This window comes from Equus asinus, chromosome 28, assembly GCF_041296235.1.
Source record: "Equus asinus isolate D_3611 breed Donkey chromosome 28, EquAss-T2T_v2, whole genome shotgun sequence".
Classification (NCBI taxonomy): domain Eukaryota; kingdom Metazoa; phylum Chordata; class Mammalia; order Perissodactyla; family Equidae; genus Equus; species Equus asinus.
In genome coordinates this window covers 46,720,208-46,744,278 of record NC_091817.1, presented here as the reverse complement: position 1 = coordinate 46,744,278, position 24,071 = coordinate 46,720,208, and the positions used below count along the sequence as shown (strand labels likewise).

General features: G+C 43.3%; 1 protein-coding gene across 2 annotated transcripts in view; it reads right to left on the bottom strand.

The window, feature by feature from the left end:
• Positions 1-24,071, bottom strand: part of USP10 (ubiquitin specific peptidase 10) — a 70,565-nt gene that overhangs the window by 28,511 nt on the left and 17,983 nt on the right. Inside the window, exons 2-3 of one of the 2 annotated variants that reach the window (XM_044760834.2) lie at positions 10,148-10,216; positions 4,920-4,980 (exon numbers count right to left, since the gene is read on the bottom strand). In XM_044760834.2, coding sequence (XP_044616769.1) covers positions 4,920-4,980; positions 10,148-10,216 — 130 coding nt within the window. The remainder of the gene's footprint in view (positions 1-4,919; positions 4,981-10,147; positions 10,217-24,071) is intronic. The other variant, XM_070500772.1, reaches the window with a different exon arrangement.

Genomic DNA, 24,071 nt, shown 5'->3' with positions numbered 1-24,071 from the left:
CGGCGGCCCGGGGTCTGCCGGTTTGTATGCCATGCCTACCAGGCCATGCTGTGGCAGGCGTCCCACAAAGAAGTAGAGATGGGCATGGATGTTAGTTAGCTTAAGGCCAATTTTCCTCAGCCAAAAAGAGAAGGCCTGGTGGCAGATGTTAGCTCAGGGCTAATCTTCCTCAAAAAAATAAATAAAAACACCCCTCAATGAAATCTGACTTTATTAGCTCACTAATGCCTGAGACTATGGTATATGTGTTCTGGACAACTTAATTTAAAAAAATCACAATGACTAACTTAAGGACTTAAAATCATTGTATATAAAGGCTTCTCTAGTTAGTGCAATTTAATAATTCAAGAAGTCTGAACTACACCAAGCACTAATGCTCTATATAAAACTGCACTTCAGAAGCACTCTTCTGAATTATCCGTCTCCTGATCTTCCCCACCGACAGCCTGAACCGAAGTAGGAAAGAGGCTTTACATGAATGCGTGTAAACATCCACTAAGTGAATTCATATTGGATTAGCTCCATGGGTGGTCAAAGTACTTCCAAAAATACTAACAGATAAAGTTAGGACTGCGAACTTTAAAAAAATCTCTTTGGAATCCTTCAAGATTTCCTGCCAACTGACAACAATCTAGGTGTTCCATACTTTCTAAGATGTGCACTTTTTCGTAGTTCAGCCCTCTGGAATCAGGCTGAGTTCGAGAATCAGCTGTGTCTCAATAGATACCGAGGCTCAGTGTCATCCTGTATCCGAGCATTTTGAAGTTAAGGAAAAAACTCACGCCTTAATTCATTTTTAGTGCAGAACTGAAGATTTCTCCAAGTCTGGTACAAGAGGCCAAGTTTTTTTCAAGGCATGGATTTCAAGGAAAAAAAATCCTAGTATCAAAAGTCGTGTTCTATTACAGAGGACTGAATACATTTCACCTTGGACGTCTTTTTATAGAAGGAGAGCTTTGGCCCCTGAGTACTGATTTTTTTCTTTCCCTACTCTGAAAAGAATCAAAGAGAAATTAATTTCTCTATTATTATACCTCAAGGTGAACTGTCCATTTCGCTTCCAGGCATCACCTATTTCACGATGCTGCAAGGTGCAATGCTGCTACATGGTTTGAAACGGATGGACCTGAAGAGGTGAAGAACACTCCGCAGGGGGAGACTACCCTTTGGAGGCTGTGGCGTACGTTGTGTGATTACACTGAAAATTAGTATGCAACGTGTCGCGCAGCTTGTGCGGGATTCTGATTATTTCCAATAGACACAGTGCCTTCCACATATCAATTCTTAATCTTATCATGAAACACTCTAGAATGTGATGTGACATTAATGGAACCATTTCAATATGCTATGGCTATTATCAAAACATTGACCCAGAATAGCATTGGATCACATCACTGGAAGGCAGACTTCTACCCAGAACAGCTCCTCTTCTTATGCAGGAACACCCGTCATGGACACACATGTCACTGCAAGGCAGAGAGGTCAGCACAAAGCCCAACACGTCAGGCCAGAATAGGGGTGGACGGCCCGCCAATTTGTGCTTTAAACTACCCAGTCAAGGCACTGAGTAAATGGGAGCTCAATACAGAGCTCATGCAGGCAGTGGGTTTGCCGGGGGAAGGAAAACCAGCTCAGATAAAACCATGACATCCTAACACAGCCTTTCTCCAAGCCTGCTCACAGTAGCACACACACCACCACGGCCCAGGGACCTGCAGTCTGCCATGTTCAAGGCACCCAGGTGATTCTCGTGCCCACTACCACCTGAGAACTACTGCTTATGTGGCTTCCTCAGTGGATTTCTGATTCTGCTAGAAACAGCTCCTAGCAAGCTGATTCAACAATCAGGAGCACCTAGCTATGTGTGAGGTGTGTATTATCACATGGGTATAGAGATTAGCAAGGCAAGGTCTCTGCCCCAGCGAGTTACATTTACTAGGGAGACACCACATGGGACTGAAGATGACAATGCGGAGGGAGGGTGAGATAAGTTCTCAACAGCTTTACAAAAAGAATGCTTTGGACACAGAAGAAAGTGACCAATTTCAATCAGAAGCTAGAAAGAGTTCAGTGGAACTGGCAGGAACCTGGATTTGTGGGGGTGGAGGGGAATATAGGCTATCTCAAGCTTTAGAAACTGACTAAAAAAGGCAGAGGTATACAGACCGGCCGTGAGGGGGACCCTGCAAAGAGCTGGCTGAAGCCGGCTGTGGTGGAAGGTGGAATAGATCATTCTAAATTATTCACCCAAAAACACGCTGAGGGTTTACAACATTCCAGATACTACAGAAGTGGACGAATTATGGTCCCTGCAACCCACAGGTGAACTCAACCTAAATAGGGAGGCAGATTCATTACTGCACAGTGGGAGAGGCGCTATAAGAGAAATAAAAGTGACAAATAGAAATGGCAAGCAATAGGATATACTGGAGAATATGAGGAAGCCATTTAGTGTAAACCTAATTCGGCGTGACTTTGTTTTTCCAAAAGGGCCTGACCGTGGCCATTGAGCATGCATTGTATATCTGCTTTAAACATTTACTATGGCAAGAACAAATGGCCTTAAGATAAAGGTGCAACTTCCCCCCACATTGGCATTTCCTTAGGGATAAGCATCTTTCCTTAGGGTAAGAACTGACTGCTGCACTCACCTGTGACCACCCAGCTCACCTGTGACCACCCAGCTGGAGACAACAGACCTGCCACCCTGCTGTGTCCACCGGGACAGCAGACCTACCTGCTGTGTCCGTCAATCGCTGTGCTGACAGAGCAGTCTCCTCTGGACTACTGTAAAAGGGACATTTCAATCCTATGTGAAACACCCTCTTTGGGGGTATATAACCACTCTGTACACCCCACTTCTTTGGTGCCCTTTCTTCCTTCGGGAAGAAAGGCCCTGGGCCATGGTCTCACATTTTAGCTCAGAATAAACTCACCCAAATTTTCATTTATAGATTGGTTATGGATTATTTTTGTCAACAAAAGTAACAAGAGACACAAGAGGACAGAAACACCTCAGAGAAAAAGGGGTCTTTAAGCTGGCCTGTCACTAACATTGTGAGCAGGTAACAAGATTCCAGTTGCAATTTCAGCAGAATAATAGATACGCTTGAGGGAAGATGGGTGAATGGAGGAAAAAAGCCAAGAAGCAGTAACTGAACAAGGATGATGAAGCCGGGTACCTGAGGGCTACTGCAGATATTGAACCTACGTACTGTTTTTCCTGTTTAACTTGAGGGGTGACTCAGGGGTCTGGAGGATTTGCAAGCTTGCTTTGAAGAAGAAAGAGAATACCTCCAGGGAGGGTGCAATCACTGGATGGCTGCCCACCGAAATGGCTGCTAACGAATGGCTGTTGATGGCCCAGAAGTCAGATCCCCAGGGGCTTATCACGAGTGACCCCTTTGTTTCCCCAGAGCTCCTCCTGCCAAGCCCCTTAGCTCCATAAAACTTCCCTGCTTTCTGTTCCTGGGGAGGTGGATTTGAGTGAACCCAGGCTCCCGCCTACTAGTTCTGGCCAGTTCGAATCAATCTTACTCCATCTCCAAGCACTCATGTCTTGGTGTTTGGCTTGCTGGGCACCAGGCACACAAACCTGAGATTAATGGGTTTGGTATCAATGACAGCCTGGAAGGAGGAGCACAGCGTGAGAAAGGGAAGGAGGAAATGGATTTGAAGCGAGTGGAATGGGAACTCTGAACGTTGGGAGGAAGAGCTGCTGGAGCCTCCGATCTACACCACTGGGAAGATGGTGAGGCCACTAACTGAACTAGAAAGAAAGGAGTAACAGGAAAGAGAAAATAACAAAACATTTCTAAGCATCGAGTAAACATCGGCAGCATGCTTATTATGTGCAAAGCACATGGAGACAGACAGAAATCTGACTGACTGACAAAAAGCCCCTGCAGATGCTGGATGGACAGCCTGGCAAGGGTGTTTGGGTCCCTTCAGTTTCATTTATGTTATTCTCATCCTAAGCCATCGTTAGAACTGCTCTTTCCCTTACGGGCTCCTATATCACTGTTTCCTGTAAAACTGCTAATAATTTTAGATATGACCCCTTACTGATTTTACTGTAGATAAAAAGGTTGGACAGCCTCTTCAAGCTTTGTATTTAAACCTAAATTGTAATTAACCCACTTTCACAGGTCTGACCATGCTAAGGAAAATGGGAACCCAATCCCTGGCTTGCAAAGAAAGCGTTTGGTTTTAGCTTCTCCGAGGCCAGCAAAGGCCCTTCACAAGATGCAAACTGGAGATGCGCTAGACAGGTCTGACCTGCACTGTGGCAGCCTCCAATAATTAAACGACCCTGCTGTTATTTAAACACTGGGCACTTCAACAACATCAAATCACGGCATCTCAAGAAGCACTGTCTCCTGTAATCAGCTCAGTGTCTGAGTAGGAGACCCAAAAAAAGTGACAAACCAGGAGGTAAAGAAGTTACGTGAACTCTGAAGAGCATTAGCGACAGCCAAGGACATAAACGCAAACTGCTGGAATCAAAGATTCGAACTGCCGTGGAGCCATGCAAAAAGTACATGCTCAGAGACTCACCAGCTCTGGGCCTTGCAGCCCCGCAACCTGGCAGAAAGCCCACTTCAGAACTTTCACTGACAGAACCGGCTATGGGGAACGAGCCTACCTGTGCCACTGAGAACTGTTAGGAAAAAACAGAACTGAACTATTTCCTTAACTAAACACTGAACTCTCATACCCTGAAGCACAGAATGAACTTTAATCCATCAGTCAAAGTAGCTCAGTGATGAAATCTGCTATAGTTCACAGCAAAATCAGCAAGCAGTAAGGGAATGTTTACTCAGAAAGTTAAACAAACAGGAAACATGCTTCCAGGCAGCCTGCCCCTGCAGCACGTAGGCCAGAACTCACTCAGGGAAATGAAGGGAGCGCCAGCTTACCATCAGGTAGGTCATCTGCAGCCTGCACGCCACACAGCACTGTCCCATTGTATGGAGGAAGCTACACAGGGAAGTGGAAGACAAATTTTAACTCAACAAAACAAGAAAACCTGACACACACTATTTCATTAGAGCAACACTTCATTAAAATTCTTTATCCATGCAACTTCTCATGACATTATTTTTACCAAAATAACACACATGGAGAGACAGTAAAAGTCAATCATCTTCATTTAAGGAAAAAAACACCATAGGAATGCTTTTAAATATACATTGTTATTAAACAGATCCAAAAATGAAGCAAAAAAAAATGGACATGTAAACAGCTACAATAAAATGCTTATGATACACCCTTTGTTTCACAGGATGTTAGACTGCCCACTTGTCTTTGTTGACTAGCAAAGATGACTCTTAGTGACCATCTGCACTTCACGTTCACAATCACCGTGCGTCAGCACAGCCAGCGGAGGGCGGGACCAGGCCCACGGCAGAGTGGAGAAAGGCCACTGGGAATGGAAGTCTGGTCATCGAGGCTCCCTTTTTAACACAGTGCCTTAAATAACGGAATTAACAGCTAGAAATCACATTCCCTGTTTGGAAGAGAGAAAGCAAAATGGCAAGTGTCTGACCTCTTTGTAAAAAGCCGGGAAGGTGTTATGAATATACCAAGTTTTTCTCCTTCCTAGCTAGTGCATACCGTTGAAGAGTTGGAACTGTTTTGAATGGACATGTTTGAGATAAGGAGTTTAGGATGGGAAGGGGTAAGTTAAATGGAAAGATAATTGCTACCTGAAGGCAGAACAGAACCATGACACCCTAACACAGCACTTCTCCAAGCGTGCTCAATGCCACACCCGCTGCACCCCAGCCCAGGTGTCTGAACGGGGTCCCGCAGGGGTCAAGGCACCCGGGTGATGCTTGTGCCCACAATTACTTGCTTAAGTGGCTTCCTCGGCTGACTTCTGCAATCAACTCTTAGCAAGTTATTCAATAATCACAGAGATAAAAGCTTATCACTCCAAATAACCAAGTTCTCTCCACAGAGAATTAACGACAAATAAGCAGCTAAGAAAATGCAGGGCGATTCAAAAGGAACGGAGCGCTCTCAGGACCTGAGAGCTGCGCACATTTTCACCACACGGGGGCACCCCAGTGTTCATCACCTTGACGCAAAACGAGAAAGCAGCCTGGGTGCTGAGACGGGCCACCCTTGGCCTTGCACCCGTAGTGCAAAGACCATTCCACATCATTCACACGCTGGCAGCAGGCGCATCCGCAGGACTGCTGGAACGGACGTGTGGAGCAGAAAGGCGCGTGTGAGGAAGCCCCGAGTCGGGTTCACATCCTTCTGCAGTCACAAGAGAAGTTTAGCAAACTCCCATGCACAGAATGCCTTCTCTTTTTCTATCAACGACACTAGGGTGCCCCCTGGTGATGGAAACGTTAAGGAGCTAAAAGTGTTTTGTTTGTTTTTTAAATCACGCTGAATTTACACAAAATCTAGTAAGTGGCAGAGGCAGGCTCTGCAAGACCACCCGGCTGACTCCAGGGCGCGATACTGCCATTTTCTGTTAGTGTGTTTAAAACACTTATTTTGATGACTAATCTGGCAAGAGCGTAGCTGTGGGAGTTACTGAGAGCTGAACTGAGTTGTGGCTCAGAAGAAATGTGTCTGTGTGTATTTCTTTTTTACGCTAGAGGCTTATGGCACCTTTAATTCAACAACTCTCTGCCACTCATAAGATGTCCCTTGGTCTGTGGTAATTGGGTATAATAAACACACAGCAGAATAAAACTGTAAGAATTGTTCAAAGGTCCATTTTTAACTATACAGATACTTAAAAGAGCACAAAATTTAAAAATCACAGCAAAAACATCAAATCTCACATACAAATGCACACTGAGCAATGTAAAACACTGAAATCTAGTTCTACTAGATACAAACTCAAATCAGCTTAGTCTGAAAACAGTGCTGCCGTCTTGTGAAGTCCATGCTCGGGCCCTTCGATAAGAAGGTAAGGTTTTAAAATCTTTTTGTGCAGCCACTATCTATTCTGCTTCTGTCGCCAAGACCCTCATGAACGGTGAATCTCCTCTGAAATCCCACTGAGACACCAAACCACTAAGAATAACTGTCTGAACTCTCTGCATCACACACACACACACACACACACACACAGGCGCGGACACTTACAGTCTATATCATGCTACCCAGGGCTTGTTTATTTTGTTTATTCAGTAACGGGTTGAGGCATACGTGTTGCCTCCAATGTTGTGATTCTGGGAAGTTTCAAGACCAATGAGCATTCTCTCCCTATTTTGAACACTAGTAACAGGATTATGACTGGGATTCAAAAGACGCTTATTCAGTATGTTGACTGTATTTTTTCCATTTGGAGAAATTCATTTTTAAATCACGTTGGCTTATAAACTAGAGCACAACTTAAGAAAAGATGTCAGTTACCTTTTAAAATTTTACTCTCACATTCAAGATCACACACAAAAAATCAGCTGAACCTATTTCTTCGGATTCTTTTAAACCACTCCCCACCCGATCTTGCCAGTGGGCAAGCTTCCAAAGAAGGAAAGTAAAAGACAGTCACACTCTCAGCTGAGGAGGATGATGATTTTTGTAGAAAGATAGAACTTACACATTTTAACACTCCACATTTCTCAAATTTTTATTTTTCAGTCTTGGCCCTAAGTAGAGACAAAATGCTTTATCAATTTCCTTACAGCGAAAATGTGTAGGAAGAATAGGGCTGGATTCTAATTTATGCCACGGCCACATGGAAGGAACAGTGCAGGTGTGAGGTGCAACTCTTTTACCTTCCAGATAAAAGGCCAAACGATGCAGTGGAAGCAAGACATCATTCCTCACACACCCAGCAGCCACCCACGCGCCACCCCCTTCGGCAGTCCGTGTCCTCTGTGATTACAGTATTACCGTCAGCCAGACCCCTGAATTATAGTAATTATACCTTGAGAAAGGTAACTCAACCCGATCATGTTAATTAGCCCACATTTCCCTTTTGTGGGTTACTGGGCCATATGTGATTGTGACAGACAACACTTGTCACACCCGCCTCCCAGACTCAAGGCATGCTCCCAAGTGAAAAAACGGGAAGACCTCAAGTAAGCTCAGACTCACAAAGATTTCTGGCTATAACTCTTGTGATGAGACACAACCATTACTTTTGCAAATAAAAAGTCTGACATAACTTTACCACTAACATCCTTCATATCTACTAATATTTGGTACTCACTAAATGTTAACACATCATACTTTAATGATTTCCCAATATTTCTGTTAAGTAAATAAGCATTCTCCATTTCTCAAATTAAAAAAAAAAGGGCACAATGAGATGCAGGAAATTGCCCAAGACGGCCAAGCCCGTTTAAGCGGCAGTGTGAGGAAGGAACCCAGCTCTTCAGACTTGAAATACGATACATTTCCCACTTTCATATCATGGGAAAAGCCAGGTTTTTATTCTCACACTTACTTGCAAACAAGCACTCACAAACCCACACATATGCACACCCTTGAAAAAAGCTATAAAGTACAGAAATTGGGCTTCACCGTTTTTTAAAACCTTAATCCCAAAGAACACAGTTACACTGTAGTGTTCCTGACAAGTACTACCTCATTTTACTGTAATTCAAAGACGGAAAGTATTTAAAACGTGAATCATTAGTAGAGTATTAACATTAAGGCTTGAGGAATATGGGATCTGATGTTTTTCCTAATTAACTGATTTTTAATAAGAGAGAACTAAACTTCAGTCTTCCTTCTACAGAATTCTAAAATGCATAGACACATCTTATTGTCTTAGGATGTGCGCCCTGACAGGGCGGCACACGAATAGGGGCCAAGCGCTCAGTAAATGGCGCTAGGACAACTCCCTGCTGCCACGGGGGAGAGGACGCCAGCGCCCCCGCCGCGCAGAGCGCACACGGACACAAATTAGTACCTCAATTTCAGTTGTTTCACATCCTAAAGTGAAAACAAAAACCTTCAAACTTTTACAAGAAAACAAATGTCTTTATTACCTGAGGAAAGGGAGGAATTTCTTAAAGATTTTTTTTAAAAACCAAAAATCCACAAACCACGAGGGGAAAAAAATCAATACATTTGACATTAAAGATAAAAATGTACTGCCCTTACCCAGCAAAAAAAAAAGTGCATCAGATATGAAGTTTAAAAGCCCTCATGCAAGTTATTACTCCTATAAACCAATAAGAAAAAGACAAGCTGCTTGATAGAAAACACAAAGGTACAGATTGGGTAATTCACACAAGCAGAAATCTGTACTGCCAACGGACATATGAAAATAATAAAATAGCGCTCAACTCTGTGTAATCTGGGAAATGTAAATCAAACGGAGAATCTAGTTATCCCATCAGATTAACAAAAATTTTAAGTATGCCTATTCTGAGAATTAGCAAGAACTTTTTAAAAAACAAGACTGAGAAAACTCTCGGGCACTGCCAATGGGAACGCAGAGTGTTCAAACCACTTCAAAAGCAAATTAGCAGTCTCTAACAAAACTAAAACCGCGAATTCCTTGCAGAACCCTCCAATTCCATTCCTAGGAATATATCCTGGAGAAACCCGGAGAGGAGCGTGAGGAGACAGGACGAAACATGTTCGCTGCAACACTTCTGTAATACTGGAAGAACTCAAGACCGAAACGGCCTTCAGCAGGAAAAAGCAAATAAATTGGTATGATCCATCAATGGTATTTAGCAATTAAGATCAAAATGCATCTGCATAGCTAAATCTAAAAAATGTGTTAGCTTAAAATAAACAAACTACAAAATGATGACTATAATATGAAACCATTTTTGTGACATTTTAAACCACATAAAACAATACAATGTACTATCTGCTGATACACAGGTATGTAGCAAAAGATGAAAACCACAGTCAGGAAACAAAACTGAGCAATTTTAGCAGGCGTGTTATTTCTGGGGACGGAGGGGAATGAGATGGGAAAGGGGTAGAGTGGAGGCTTCAACCATCTGTAGTGTTTTGCTATTTATAAATACAGCAAAATGTTAATATTAGTCAAATCTGGTTGGTGGGTTCAGGCATTTCTCATACTAGTCTCTGTACTTTTCTGTACATTGGAATTCTTTATCAAAAGCATAAATCAGTAAATAAAAATGAAAATGTAACCATTGATTCTATCTACACATATACTCAATAAAACAAAGCTTTGTCTTACCTCAACTGAACAGCGAGGGGCCACAAAGAACTGATTGAACTCGTCAGGGCTAAAATCTCCAAAAATATACTGAAAAAAAGAGAATCACCGATCACATAAAATACACAAATTATGTACTTTTAGAAAAAATGCTATATGTTATAATAATCCTATGAAATATTTGGGCCAGAATCCCCAAGACCCTTTCTTGATTAAACAAAATAAGGGTCTGCAAACTGCGATTTCTAGTATTTTCCAATTACAAACAAGAGAAATGCGACTTAGCCTTTTCTACAGATTGTCAAAGAATACTCTAAAGCTGATAAAGCTTATTTTGAAACAGGTCAATTTTATACACCAAACTTAGAAGCAGAGTCCTGCTTGCAGGAGAATTCTTTGGTTCACAAACATTTCCAGTTGTCCATTTACCTTTCTGCTGACTCATGTCATTACCTCCTTTCCAGCTTTCTCTGCCATACATACTAAAGAAAAGCAGAAAATGCGGTTCAAATGGGGAGATAGGGAAATCCACAAAAGCAAAATGTTAATGATCCTGACGAATGATCTTTAAAAGTATACGTAATTTTTTATCTTAAAAATGCACTGGAACATGATGCACAGATAAACATTATTCGATAGACACATAGTTGTGAATCCTCATTTCATAGAATTCTAAATGACTTTCTGGAAAAACAATGGCTAACCTACATGGAAGCAAGTTTGGCAAGTGCCTAACAGTTTATACCCTCCCTGGAGCTTCAAGAAACAAGCCATTAACAAGAAGCAGTGCGCCCAGATTTCTACAACAGAGAATGCCTCACTAATTACTCCTTCATTTAGTCCCTGACACTTAGAGCCTACTAGCGCGTGCGCGATGACCAGCACCGGGGATACCAATGGTAAAGCAGAGTGTGGTCCCCCGCTCTCATGGACCTGACAGTCCAGTAACTTGGAGGGAAATGTACAAGCACATGATTCAAAAATAACCAGTAGCTTAATATTATATAAATGAATAATACCCACTACTATTGTAAATGTGAATAAATGGCAACTAACTCTCACACCCTGTTGGTGAGAATGGACCACTATTTCTGGGGGAAACCCTTCTGGAGGGCTCTTTGGCAACAGCCACCAAGACTGTAAATATATATTAAAACCAAAAATATCTTCATATAGTATTTACATATACTTGCAAAAGTCCACAAAGAAGTTGTGCAGTGACACTAATGGTGAAAATAAGCAGAGTCCCAAAACAATCTAGAAATGGTCTTCGGAAAGATTCTCACTGTGAGCTCAGTGAGCTTAGACCGTCTTACCGCCTCCAACGGTAAGCGCACATTCATTCCACTTAGGCACAATCCCGAGCACTGGGAGGGAAAGAATCTAAGTGAAAAGGAAGCAGAAGAGAGGTGGGAGTGAGGCGTGTACGAAGAAATGACACTGCCGACTAGAGTTCCTTGCAGTCCCACTGCAGACAGAGATCTTTAAGTCTAGATAGAAACCTTCAAACTTACTCAGGAGAAAAGAAGAAGGCAAGCCATAGACTAGGAGAAAATATTCCTGACCACATGAACGCCGGCAAGCATGTGAAGCAACTGGAACTGCCTGCCTGGCTGTACAGATGCAGAATGGCACAGCAACTCTGCAAAAGAGTTCGGCAGTTTCTTACAGAGTTACTTACCATACCACCCAGCAACAGCACTCCGAGGCACTATCCAAGAGAAATGAAGACCAACGTCCATGAAAAAACCTGTCTGCTGATGTTACAGCAGCTCTACTCATTATTGCCCAAAACTGGAAACAACCCAAATATCCATCAAGAGTGGACGTGGTACATCTATACAACCAAACACTACTGCAGGACTCTCAAAAGCATCATGCTAGGTGGAAGAAGTCAGACTCACAAGGGCACACAGCTTGTCTCACTGCATTTATACAACATCCAAGAGCAAAATTATAGGCACAGAAAACAGATCGGCGGTTGTCAAGGTCTGGAGAAGAACTGATTAAAAGGAGGCACAAAGGAACTTCTAGGGTGATGAAAATACTCACAAGAGAAGCCTTTTGGAGAAACAGTAACCACCCTAATTGTAAAGGAAACACACCCACTAACACAGGATTTCGGTCCTCATGCATGAATGGACAATAAAGAATCACAAGACATGTGAGGGGGAAACCAACAGCAATAATGGGAATTACTACTAAAATTAGGGGAAAATGACTGAGTAAACAGGACACAGGAAACAGAAAAGAAGTTAAATTCTAATTTGTATCCTTAAAGCGATTCAAGCAGACAAAATAAGCAGAATAGCATGAAAAAGGACCTAATCATTAGAGAAGAAGGAAGAGTTCACAGAAATCAGAAGATTATTAGATTTAAATTACTAAATTTACAAACTCAGCAGAAGGTTTCAACAGCAGAGTCAACAAGACTACAAAGCAATGGAGCGATATTTTCAAAGTTCCAAGAAAAAAATATTTTGTTCCTAGAATTCTAGAGTATTTTGTTTTCATAGAACTCTATCCCACAGTTGAGGCCATTACTCAAAGGCCAAAGAAAAACAACACTCTCTGACACCCGGACACCCTCGGGCTGGGCTGGGGTGGGGTGGCGCCTGCTTAAGAATTCCAGAAAATGAATTCAAGACATACAAGAGTGGTAAACAAAGAAGTAAGGTCCAAGAGACTGCCGACACTGTAGCTGTGAAGCCTACTGCAAATATGAGGAATCAGCAAACTACAATCATGCTGTCTCACGCAATACCAATAGGAGAAACACTGCAGTCAACGACACCCATTTTATCTTCTCTTATGAGTAGAAAGGACTCTGTTTATTGTAATTCAGAATGCGGGGAAGACATACAGGGATGAGAACTGGAATGTTCTACAGGATTGTTAACTTATTTTCTTCAGGCAGCTTTTCTTCTTGGGAAAAAAAAATGCAATGCTCATTTAATCCACACTCCTAAGCATCCTTTCTTACTTGAGTTCATACACAGTCTGAAAAGTCTTTTAAAGACAGAGATCCGGTGAATCCAGTAAGAGAACTAAAATTCCAAATGATTTAATAAAACCTTGTCAGTAAGAGGGAGAGGGAGGAGGAAACACGACTCCAAGCTACTCGCACACACAAGGCTCCTGGTGCGCCCGCAGGCCCCGCGTGGCCGCACTAGCGGGCTGGGCGGGGCAACCTCACAGCCAACCACTGGAAGGCTGAGAAAGGCTCCCGAAAGACTTCTTCTTCTATTATTTTCTATTTTACTATTTTTATCCAATTATTTTTGAAGTATTATTTTAAAACGTCTGCTATAGATTGTAAATGTGCTTTTATTGCAACTTCATGTCAACCATTTCTCCACAGATAGGCACCTTCAATCTGATTACAAGATTCACTGGGGGGGGGGGGGAAATGAGGAAGAGCTTGATGTACAGATAGAGAGAAATGTCTAAGACACTGTTCAATGAAGAAAACATTCTTTGCGTAAAAGAGAGGAAAATAGAAATATCTACTTGTCTTTGCAATAAAAAGATACTGGAAAAGGAACCCAGAATGGGATGTAACTGTTTTCAGCACAGAGCCACGGGGACACCAAGTGGACGAAGTGGGGCGGGAGTGAGGCCTCCTAGTGTGTATCTTCTCAGAGTTCCTAGTTCTGAGCCATACAAACACCTTATCTATTCCAAAAATTCAATGTAAAAAGTCAATGTAAACAACAGAAATCACTGTACGACTATTCAAACATACCCATTTTGCAGAAACGTTGTAAATCTGCAGCTTACTGCACGTGTTAGTTTCAAGATCTGACAACAGATTAGATCTTGATCGAAAACATTTAATACAAGAAAGACACCATAAGCAGCTGTTAACTATCAACTATGCAACGCTAAAATATCATTTAACACTTGCCAAGCAGCTAGCCAGAGCTGTTTTGAACTCCAACGTAATTTCCTTAACCCTGGCTCACATATATCCATTGACAAATAAAAATGGCAAGTAATAGGATATACTGGAGAATATGAGGAAGCCATTTGGTGTAAACCTAATTAGGCCTGAGCTTGTCTTTCCAAAAGGACCTGACCATGGCTGTTGAGCATGCATTGTATATCTGCTTTAGATATTTGCTATGGCAAGAACAAAGGCCCTTGAGATAAAGGTGCAACTTCCCTCCCCCTCCCAACATTGGCCTTTCTCTAAGGATTAAGCATCTTTCCTTAGGCTAGGAACTGACTGCTGCGCTCACCTGTGACCGCCCAGCTGGAGACAATAGACTTGCCTCCTGCTACGCCCTCTGAGACAGCAGACCCACTGCCTGCTGTGTCCACCAAGCGCTGTGCCGACAGGGCAATCTTGTGACTATTGTGGGAGGGACATTTCAATCATATGTGAAACGTCCTGTATGGGGGTATATAACCACTCTGTATACCTCACTTCCTTGGTGCCCTTTCTTCCTTCGGGAAGAAAGGCCCCGGGCCATGGTCCTCAGATTTCAGCTCAGAATAAACTCACCCAAATTTTCATTTATAGATTGGTTATGGATTATTTTCATCGACACCATAGACAACTCTGACAAAATACACGAGCTACATGCTCTTGCCATAATCAGATTTATTTTCAATCCCCAAATACATAAATTTTCGAAAGCGAGCAGCTACACTTCACCAACATAAAGAACAGTTGTTTCAAGTTTGTGACTGAGTTAACAGAGGGGATCGCTAAGAAGCTGGCACAAAGACCAGGAGCGTCTCTGCACGGTGTTCACCACCAGGGGGAGGCTGGGTCAGGACCTCTCCTTCCCCCAGAGTGAGTGTTCCCCATACGCTCAAGGCAGATAAACTCCATGTAGCTTTTTCCTACATGTCTACATACACACTACTTCCACTCAAACAGGAATTCAAATGTAACGCAGTGACTGCAGATTAAGGCAGGCCTGATATATGATAGGGAGTTCATTCTCAAAGATCAGCAAAGGCCAAGCCACTGAGGCCTCAGGCTAGGGCAGCCTTAGGAATAAAAGGGAATTTCCTACCACCGGAGTGCATGTAAAAAAAGGAAAAACATTTCTTAGGCAAAGTTACACATTAATGCCTCTTTGGTAACCATTCAAACATTCATTCAGAATGATATAATAAAGTGTCTCATACAAACTTAAGGCTATGACATCATTCAGTACTTAACAAAATCATCTGCGCCATTCAAAATTATTACAGGAGGCACAACCACAAAGAAGCATTTGTCCACATTGCTCCAAAAAGGCAAATAAAAGTGTCGCTTATAAAGTAAAATTTAGCTTAAATAAATTTACTGGGAGAAAAAAAGGTAATTTTTTGACATCCTGATAAAACTACAAAAGCAAAGAAATGGCCAAATGTTTACTCAACAGTACATCCCAGTGAGTGGACATAAATTGCACTGCCCTCCATTTTAGTGACAATTATTTAACTAAAATTATATCTGACTAAAGGCTGAATCAACACAAACGTTCTCACATTAAAGAGTTTATCACAGAAATTCAGGATAGTCAAGCATCATTAAAATGTTCAGGGTTCACCACCTCCTTCTCCAAAAGCCTTCATAATTTTCTTTTTTTCTTTTTTCTTTAGTTATTTATTTGAGGAAAATTAGCCCTGAGCTAATATCTGCTACAAATCCTCCTCTTTTTGCTGAGGAAGACTGGCCCTGAGCTAACATCCGTGCCCATCTTCCTCTACTTTATATGTGGGACGCCAACACAGCATGGCTTTTGCCAAATGGTGCCATGTCCACACCCGGGATCTGAACCAGTGAACCCCGGGCTGCCGAGAAGCGGAACGTGCGAACTTAACCGCTGCACCACGGGGCCAGCCCCAGCCTTCATAATTTTCAACCACAGATTATTTTAGGAGTTTGGCAAAATGAACAATGTTACAAAAGGGGAGAAGGGGTACTGTGCTCTTCAAAAACGTCAACGTCATGAGAGGCTGTGGAAACGTCCCAGATTACAGGAAGCTCAAGAGACATGACAATTAAGTGCGGTACACCTGACCCCAGACTGGACCCTGTCCTGGAAGGGAGGCACCATAAAGGAGACTGCTGGGCCAAGTGACAAAATTAGAATACAGACAGCAGGTGAGAAAGAAGTATTGCATCAGTGTAAGCTTATAAAAGTGGTGACTGCTGTACTGCGGCTATGTAAGAGAACATCCCTATTCTCGGAAAACACACATTCAAGCATCCAGGGGTAAAGGGTCGTGGTGTACATCATCTACCCTCCAATCTCAGAGAGGGCAGAAGAAAACCGTGCACGCGCGTGTCCGTCTGGGCATACCTGCGTGTACGTAGAGGGAGAATGCAAGCACACACAAGTGCAAGAACACGGGGTCAAATCCTAACAGGGCAATCTGAGTAAAGGAGTAAATGGAGGTTCTTTGTACTATTTTTATTTTTGCAACTTGTGTAAATTTGAAATTTCCAAATACAAAGAGATTTTTAAAAGTTAAGGCTGCAAACAGTTATGAGGAAAACCTTTACCCTTCTCATGTGAGTGCAAAACACTCTTCTTCCTCTGGAAGGTTAATAAATATATTTTAAAGTCTATTTTTAGGGAAAAAATATTGTAGGTGTTTGGGTAATAAAAGGATGAAAATGATTCTGTGCTTGATTTCACAGGATTTATAACCTAGTGGGGGAGAAAATGTCACTGACCGCATGAAGTAGCTTTGTCCTGTCACAGCAGAGTGAGATAAAACATAGGACAATTAAGTGTGCAGAGGAGACTAAACAGGAGGAACAAGCGCATCCTTTCTTGTGTTTCCAAAGCCCTGTGCGGGCCTGGCACGCCCGACGCTCAACACACGGGGCTGTGAGGATGACACAAAAGAAGGCGCCGGAAGCCCTCGGTCAGCCATCCGCAGTACGGACACATTTATGTTGTCATTAATAAGCCCACTCTTCTAAGAGCGGCACCAAATTCTGTTATAAGGCAGAGCTGGAAATTCCGCTGGGTTTTAAGCAACAGCCCCCTCCTGCCAGAGTCAGATGAAGAACGGAGTCAACAGCAGGAACGAGAAAGCAACATCTCTCGCTCCGCTCCCAGCTGCCCTGCACCCACAGGAAGGCCCATGGCCAGGGCACACGCCACAAGGGCTGTCGGCCTCTCCGCGGCCTCCTGGGGAGCGAGTCTGCGAGGCGGGCAGCTCCTCCCCACTGCTGCCCCAGCTGAGCTCGGCTCCCTCATTGCCAACTGGCCCCACTCAGGCTTTCAGGAGGCCCACTGTTCACACGCTGGAGTATTTCCTGATCCTTTCCAGAGAGGACATTAAAATATCGACGGGTACATAAAAAACACTCCAGGAGAGGGGCTGGCCCCGTAGCCGAGTGGTTAAGTTCGCGCGCTCCGCTGCAGGCAGCCCAGTGTTTCGTCAGTTCGAATCCTGGGCGCGGACATGGCACTGCTCGTCAGACCACGCTGAGGCAGCGTCCCACATGCCACAACTAGAGGAACCCACAACGAAGAATACACAACTATGTACCGGGGGGCTTTGGGGAGAAAAAGGAAAAAATAAAAAAATAATAAAATCTTTAAAAAAAAAAAAAAAAACACTCCAGGAGAAGAGGGCAAGCCCACCACAGCTAGGCTGGAAACAAGACCCGCTGCTGAAGAGAGCCCCTGGGCATGGCCCTTGGATTCTTCTTCCCGGAGGAGCCCAGAGGCTGCAGCATCAGAGCGGAAGGGCTGGGCAAGACTGCAAACACCAGTGTTCCTGCTAAAGGAAAAGCAAAGAGCCAAACTCAGCGCAAGGAAGGTGAGGGGAAGGGAGGACGTTCACCGTCCACCTGCCGGCCTACAGCTCTGTGCAGATCTAACGTGGCCACAGAAGCACACGTTCTGCAGAGCATGAGACACGGAGGACCGCCACTACAGCTCGGCACCAGGGGGCGCCGCAGCACCACGCGCCGAGCCTCCAGCCAAGCTCCCAAACCTTCCTCTCCAGAAACACGAAGACACACCAGTCACGTGTCACTTAACAACCGGGATACGTTCTGAGAAGTGTGTCGTTAGGTGATTTCATCCTTGTGTGACCACCACAGAGGGCAGTGAAAGGGAACAAGATTTGCCACCCCAAAATGTGTCTCTTTAACATGAGGATTATTTTAAGCTGATTGTTATTATTTTTTTTTTTTTGGTGAGGAAGATGAGCCCTTGAGCTAACAACTGTGCCAATCTTCCTCCCTTTCGCATGCAGGCAACTGCCACAGCATGGCTTGATGAGCAGTGTGTGTCCGCTCTGAGGATCTGAACCTGCAAACCATGGGCCACCAACACGGATCACACAAACTCAACCACGACACCACCAGCCGGCCCTAGGCTGATTATTTTTAAGAAACAAAAGACTCCAAGCTTTTCTTGTTACCTCCCCCTTAACTGCCTAAAAGAATTCAGATAAACAAGCCTGTCTCAGGAAGCAAGCTGTAGGTTAAGTGCCACATGCACTAGGTGGTGGACAGGGAGGCACCTAGAGAAGCCTGCTTGTCGGGCTCCCCTCTGTGTTCCTCTGTTTCTGTGGCCAAATACTTGTTTTCTCCGACCTGTGAGCTGCCTTCTTCCTTCTGAAGTCTCTGACTCTCCCCACCTCCAACATCTTCTGTCTTTAGCTGAGGACGGTATTTAAGGTGAGGGTTCTGGCCACTTCAGAGAGTTACTCAGTTTCCCCGGTTTCTACCATGTATACCTGTTATTAAACTCATTTGTCTTGCTCCTGTTAACCTGTCTCATGTCAACCTAATTCTCAGACCAGCAGGAGAACCTGGAAGGGTAGAGGAAAATGTCTTCCCCCCCTACAGTACTTACACAAACCTGGATGGTCTAGCCTATTATACATCTAGGCTATAGGGTAGTAATCTTTTGGGACCACCATCATATATGCGGTCCGTTGCTGACTGAAAGGTCATCATGTCCCACATGACTGTATCTAAGGTGCCACCAAAGCAATGCTCTCTGCCTTCAAAACGATTGACAGAAACAGGAAATCGGCCTCTGTGGTAAAAAATTAAGAGACGAAGGCAGTGATCAATAAACACTTTCCTGCACAGGCATCATACTTCAGCTGCCAAGGCAGTCGGACAACTATGACCCCAGCTCCAGGAACGATCTCCTGTGTACGCCTCATGGGATTAAATGACAAAACTAAGTCATAGCTAACCAGAAGCTGAGAAGTACAAAGTCTTCTCCCTCATTTCCCAACCCAAGGAAACTCAATTTGGGAGATATGAGTAAACATTAAGGAGTAATAAACTGTTCTAAGAATGATAAAGCCTTAATTTCATCTCTAAAATGAGGGTATATTGGACTAGACAGCCTCCAAAGTTCTTCCCAGCTCCAAAAATATCTCCTGGATCTAACAAGGACTAAGAAACAGTTTGGAAATCTCCTCAAACTCATACATGCTACCACATGGATGAACCCTGAAACATGCAGAGTGCAAGACACCAGACTCACAGGGCCACACGTTGTATGATTCCATTCATATCAAATGTCCAGAACAGGCAAATCCCTAGAGAAAGAAGTCAGATTGCAGTTGCCAGGGGCTGGGAGAAGGGGCAATGGGGAGTCACTGCCAATGAATACGGGGTTTCTTTTTGGAGTTATGAAATGTTCTAAAACTGACTGTGGTGATGGTTGCACAATTCTGAATATACCAAAAAATACTGAAATGTACACTTCTTTAAATGAGTGACTTCTATGGTATGTGAATTATATCTCAATAAAGTAAAAAAAAAAATCAGGTCAGTATTTGATGGATGCTAACTGACATCTACTGAATAGTTACAGTGTGCTTTCAACTTTGGAAAGTGGTGCGGGTGATTTTGGGGACATCTGGAGATGACATTGTTCGGTCAATGCACAGCAGGAATTTCGTTGATTTAACAATATGATTGAGTACCAACTATCCACGCTGAACTATGCTAGCTTATGAGAATAAACTGAATAAGAGACACGGCGTTCAGGACACGACTACACGTACAGTTTTGTCACAGCGCAAGTGGACTGCAAGTTGCAGTGAGTGTTACAAAGGGCAAGGCAGACAAAGGGACAGGGAGGCAGAGGCATGTGTCTCGGCTGGTGGGCTGCAGACCTCTACTTTCTCAGGGCAGACGAGTCCCGAGAAGGGAGCAAAATGGACAAACCATGTGACCAAGCCACTCCCACAGACGGCATCCCTCCTTCTTAGGATTCGACGTCAAAGTACTGTACTTTAGTGTCTAGTTTCATGTGGTTTGTGTATTTTATTCTGACTATTAAAGTCTTATCCAAAGACAGCCTCTCACCTTTCAAAGGAGGATTTTTAATAGGTTGGCTGCATATTCTTTAAGCGCTTTCACGGAGATTCTGAGCTAACCTTGTTCCCACAGACTGCATCTCCAAATTAGAAAACATGATTCGTTTAACAAAAATCCACTTTTACCAACTTTCCAGTCCTATGTCTGCGTTAGAGTTACACTACACAATGGCAGTTAAATTTTAACTTGCTTTGCTCTAAACTAGTACTAAACAGCTAAGATAATAGAGATAGCCCTCATTATACAGTAACTTGTTATATAGAATTTTTATCACATGGAACAGAGCTAATAAATTAGGGAGTGAATTCAGGGAACGTTATCTGGGATAGAACTAGGAAAAGTTCAAGATTCCACCTATTTCCATATCCATTACAATCACCTTGGTGCTAATCTTGGAAGGGAGGGAGGCAGGAAAAACAAAAGAAGAGGGGAAAAAAAGCAGGTGGCCAGTAAAAAACAAGCTCTCACTAGCCCTACCTTTGCCGGGCCAGGGTGAAGGAGAGGACAGGCTGCAAGGGGCACAAGGGGAACCGCTGGGAGTGATGGGAATGATTACACAAACACAGACACTGGCTAAAATTCATCAAACTACATACTTTAAATGGGTGAAATTCACTGCATGTACATCATACCCCCATAAAGTTGGTTTTTAAACAGGAATCAGAGGCTGGCCCCGTGTCCAAGTGGTGAAGTTCGCACACTCTGCTTCGGCGGCCCAGGGTTCGAGTCCTGGGCGTGGATATGGTACCGCTCATCAGGCCATGCTGAGGCGGCGTCCCACATACCACAACTAGAAGGACCCACAACTAAAATATATACAACTATTTACTGCGGGGCTTTGGGGAGAAAAAGGAAAAATAAAATCTTTTTAAAAATAAATAAATAAAAATAAACAGGAATCAAGTTAAATTCATCTTTGTATCGCCAGCAGTTAATACAGTACTTGGCATACAGTAGGTGCTCAAAATAGCTTTGTTGAACAAATGAATTCAGAAAGAGGAAGAAGAAAAAACCCACAACAAACACAAGAATAAGAAATACGGAAAAGGGGCTGGCCCAGTGGTGCAGCGGTTAAGTGTGCACGTTTCACTTTGGCGGCCTGGGGTTCACCAGTTCGGATCCCGGGTGTGGACATGGCACCACTTGGCAAGCCATGCTGTGGTAGGCGTCCCACATAGAAAGCAAAGGAAGACAGGCACGGATGTTAGTTCAGGGCCAGTCTTCCTCAGCAAAAGAGGAGGATTAGGAGCAGATGTTAGCCCAGGGCTAATCTTCCTCAAAAAAAAGAAAGAAAGAAAGAAAGAAGGAATGATAACCTCGCCATCCTCCACAGCAACAGTTTAAACTTCACAGATGTCAGTGGACTGCAAAATTTTTTTTTTTTCCTTTTTCTCCCCAGAGCCCCCCAGTACATAGTTGTATATTCTTTGTTGTGGGTCCTTCCAGTTGTGGCATGTGGGACGCTGCCTCAGCGTGGTTTGATGAGCAGTGCCATGTCCATGCCCAGGATTCGAACCAACGAAACACTGGGCCGCCTGCAGTGGAGCACGCGAACTTAACCACTCAGCCACGGGGCCAGCCCCTGGACTGCAAAATTTTAACTTGACCCCTCTCAGTGGATTTTATTCTCCTGTTTTTATGATCACCAGAGATGTTCCAGTCAGGAGCACAATTTTCATTTTTAATATAATCTTTATAAATAATCAAGATATAACATTTAATTTTTAAATATAACATTTAAACACAATCAAGACAACTGAATTAAGCTTTACAGAAAACTTAAAGAGAATACCTATTTTGACCTAGAGGAACACCAATCACAATTACCACGTGGTCTCCCAAACTAAAGAAAAATCAACTTTCAAAATTTTAAATCTAGAAGAAAAAATGGGCAAAACAAAGCACAGACATGATCAGAAAGTATCAGGGCAGGGCAACCTTTTAAAAATCCATTTTTATTTCCCACCCCACACTACCCCCCACAACCACGCATCATCTGTGTCTGGCGTGAAGAAGGCACTCTCCTAGTGTCACCCCCCTCTTTTTTGCTTAAACTTACAGTTCTTTCCTTGACATATTTAAGAAATACGTATTTTCAGGCAGATTTATTTTTCTGTCATAGAGTGAACTCATGGTCCTATGGACAAAAAATTCCTTCCCTTTAAATTGACGCGGGCCAGCCCGGTGGCGCAGCAGTTAAGTGCACACGTTCCACTTTGGCGGCCCGGGGTTCACTGGTTCGGATCCGGGGTGCAGACATGGCACCACCTGACAAGCCATGCTATGGCAGGCGTCCCAGGTACAAAGTAGAGGAAGATGGGCATGGACACTAGCTCAGGGCCAGTCTTCCTCAGCAAAAAGAGGAGACTTGGCGGCACATGTTAGCTCAGGACTAATCTTCCTCAAAAAAAAAAAAGTGACACACAATAAAATCAAGAAGACTGACAATACCAAGTGTTGCTGGGGATGTCAAAGAAGGGGAATTCTCATGCACTGCTAGCATGAATGTAAAACAATACAGCTGCTTTGGAAAAGCCTGGCAGTTTCTTACAAAGTAAAACATACACTTACCATATAACCCAACAATTCCACTTCTAGGTATTTTAGTCACAAAGAATGAAAATGTACGCCCACACACAGACTTGTACATGAATGCAGACAACAGCTTCATTCATAATAGTCAAACGCTGGAACAAATGTCCATTAAGAGGTAAAGAGACAAACAAATTGTGGCAGGTCCATATAATGGAATACTACTTGGCACTGAAAAGGAAGGAACTTTTACACACAACATGGATGAATCTCAAAAATGTTACGCAGAGTGAAAGATGCCAGATAGAAGAGTACACTCTGTATGATCCCACGTAAACAAAACACTAGAAAAGGAAGACTTAGCCTATAGTGACAGAAAGCAGATCAGTAATTGCCTGGATATGGGGTAGGGATTCACAGCAAAACGGCATGAGGGAATTTTCTGGGCAATGGAAACGGTCTATATCTTGACTGTGGTGGTAGTTACCCTAGTGTGTACATCTGTCAAAACTCAAACTGCAAACTTAAAATGGGTACATTTATTGTGCTGAATTACATCTCAATATGGTTGATTTTTCTTAAGTGATGCACAATCAAATTGATTAATTGATGCGCATCCACAAATAAGGTGGATGAGGCAGGTGTATTATAAACACAGCTTTGAAGACCAAAGACTACAGTATTAATCTTTCACTTACTTAAGCAGAATTCTTTAGCACTCAGTATTTATACATATCCACACACTGAGATTGTTTTTAAGATTTCACGTTTCTTGGTCCAAAGACTCTTACTAGTGGTACCCAACACCACCTAAACTATTCTGCGTGATCTGTGCATTTCTCTCCGTCAGCACTATGAGGCTGCCTGTCCTTCTCTAAGCGTCCATCCATCATTATCCAAACACTCCCTTGGACTGTCCGCGCCTGGCTGGGTCTTTATAACTGCCTAGACCCCTGACCACCTTCTCAAACCCCACACTACACACAGAGACACTGACTGCCAACAACACCGAATCCAAACTCTAGTGTTGCATTAAACAGAGTGCTACATGGGCAGAAACTTGTAAGTACATCTGTTCTACAGGATTTTTCACTT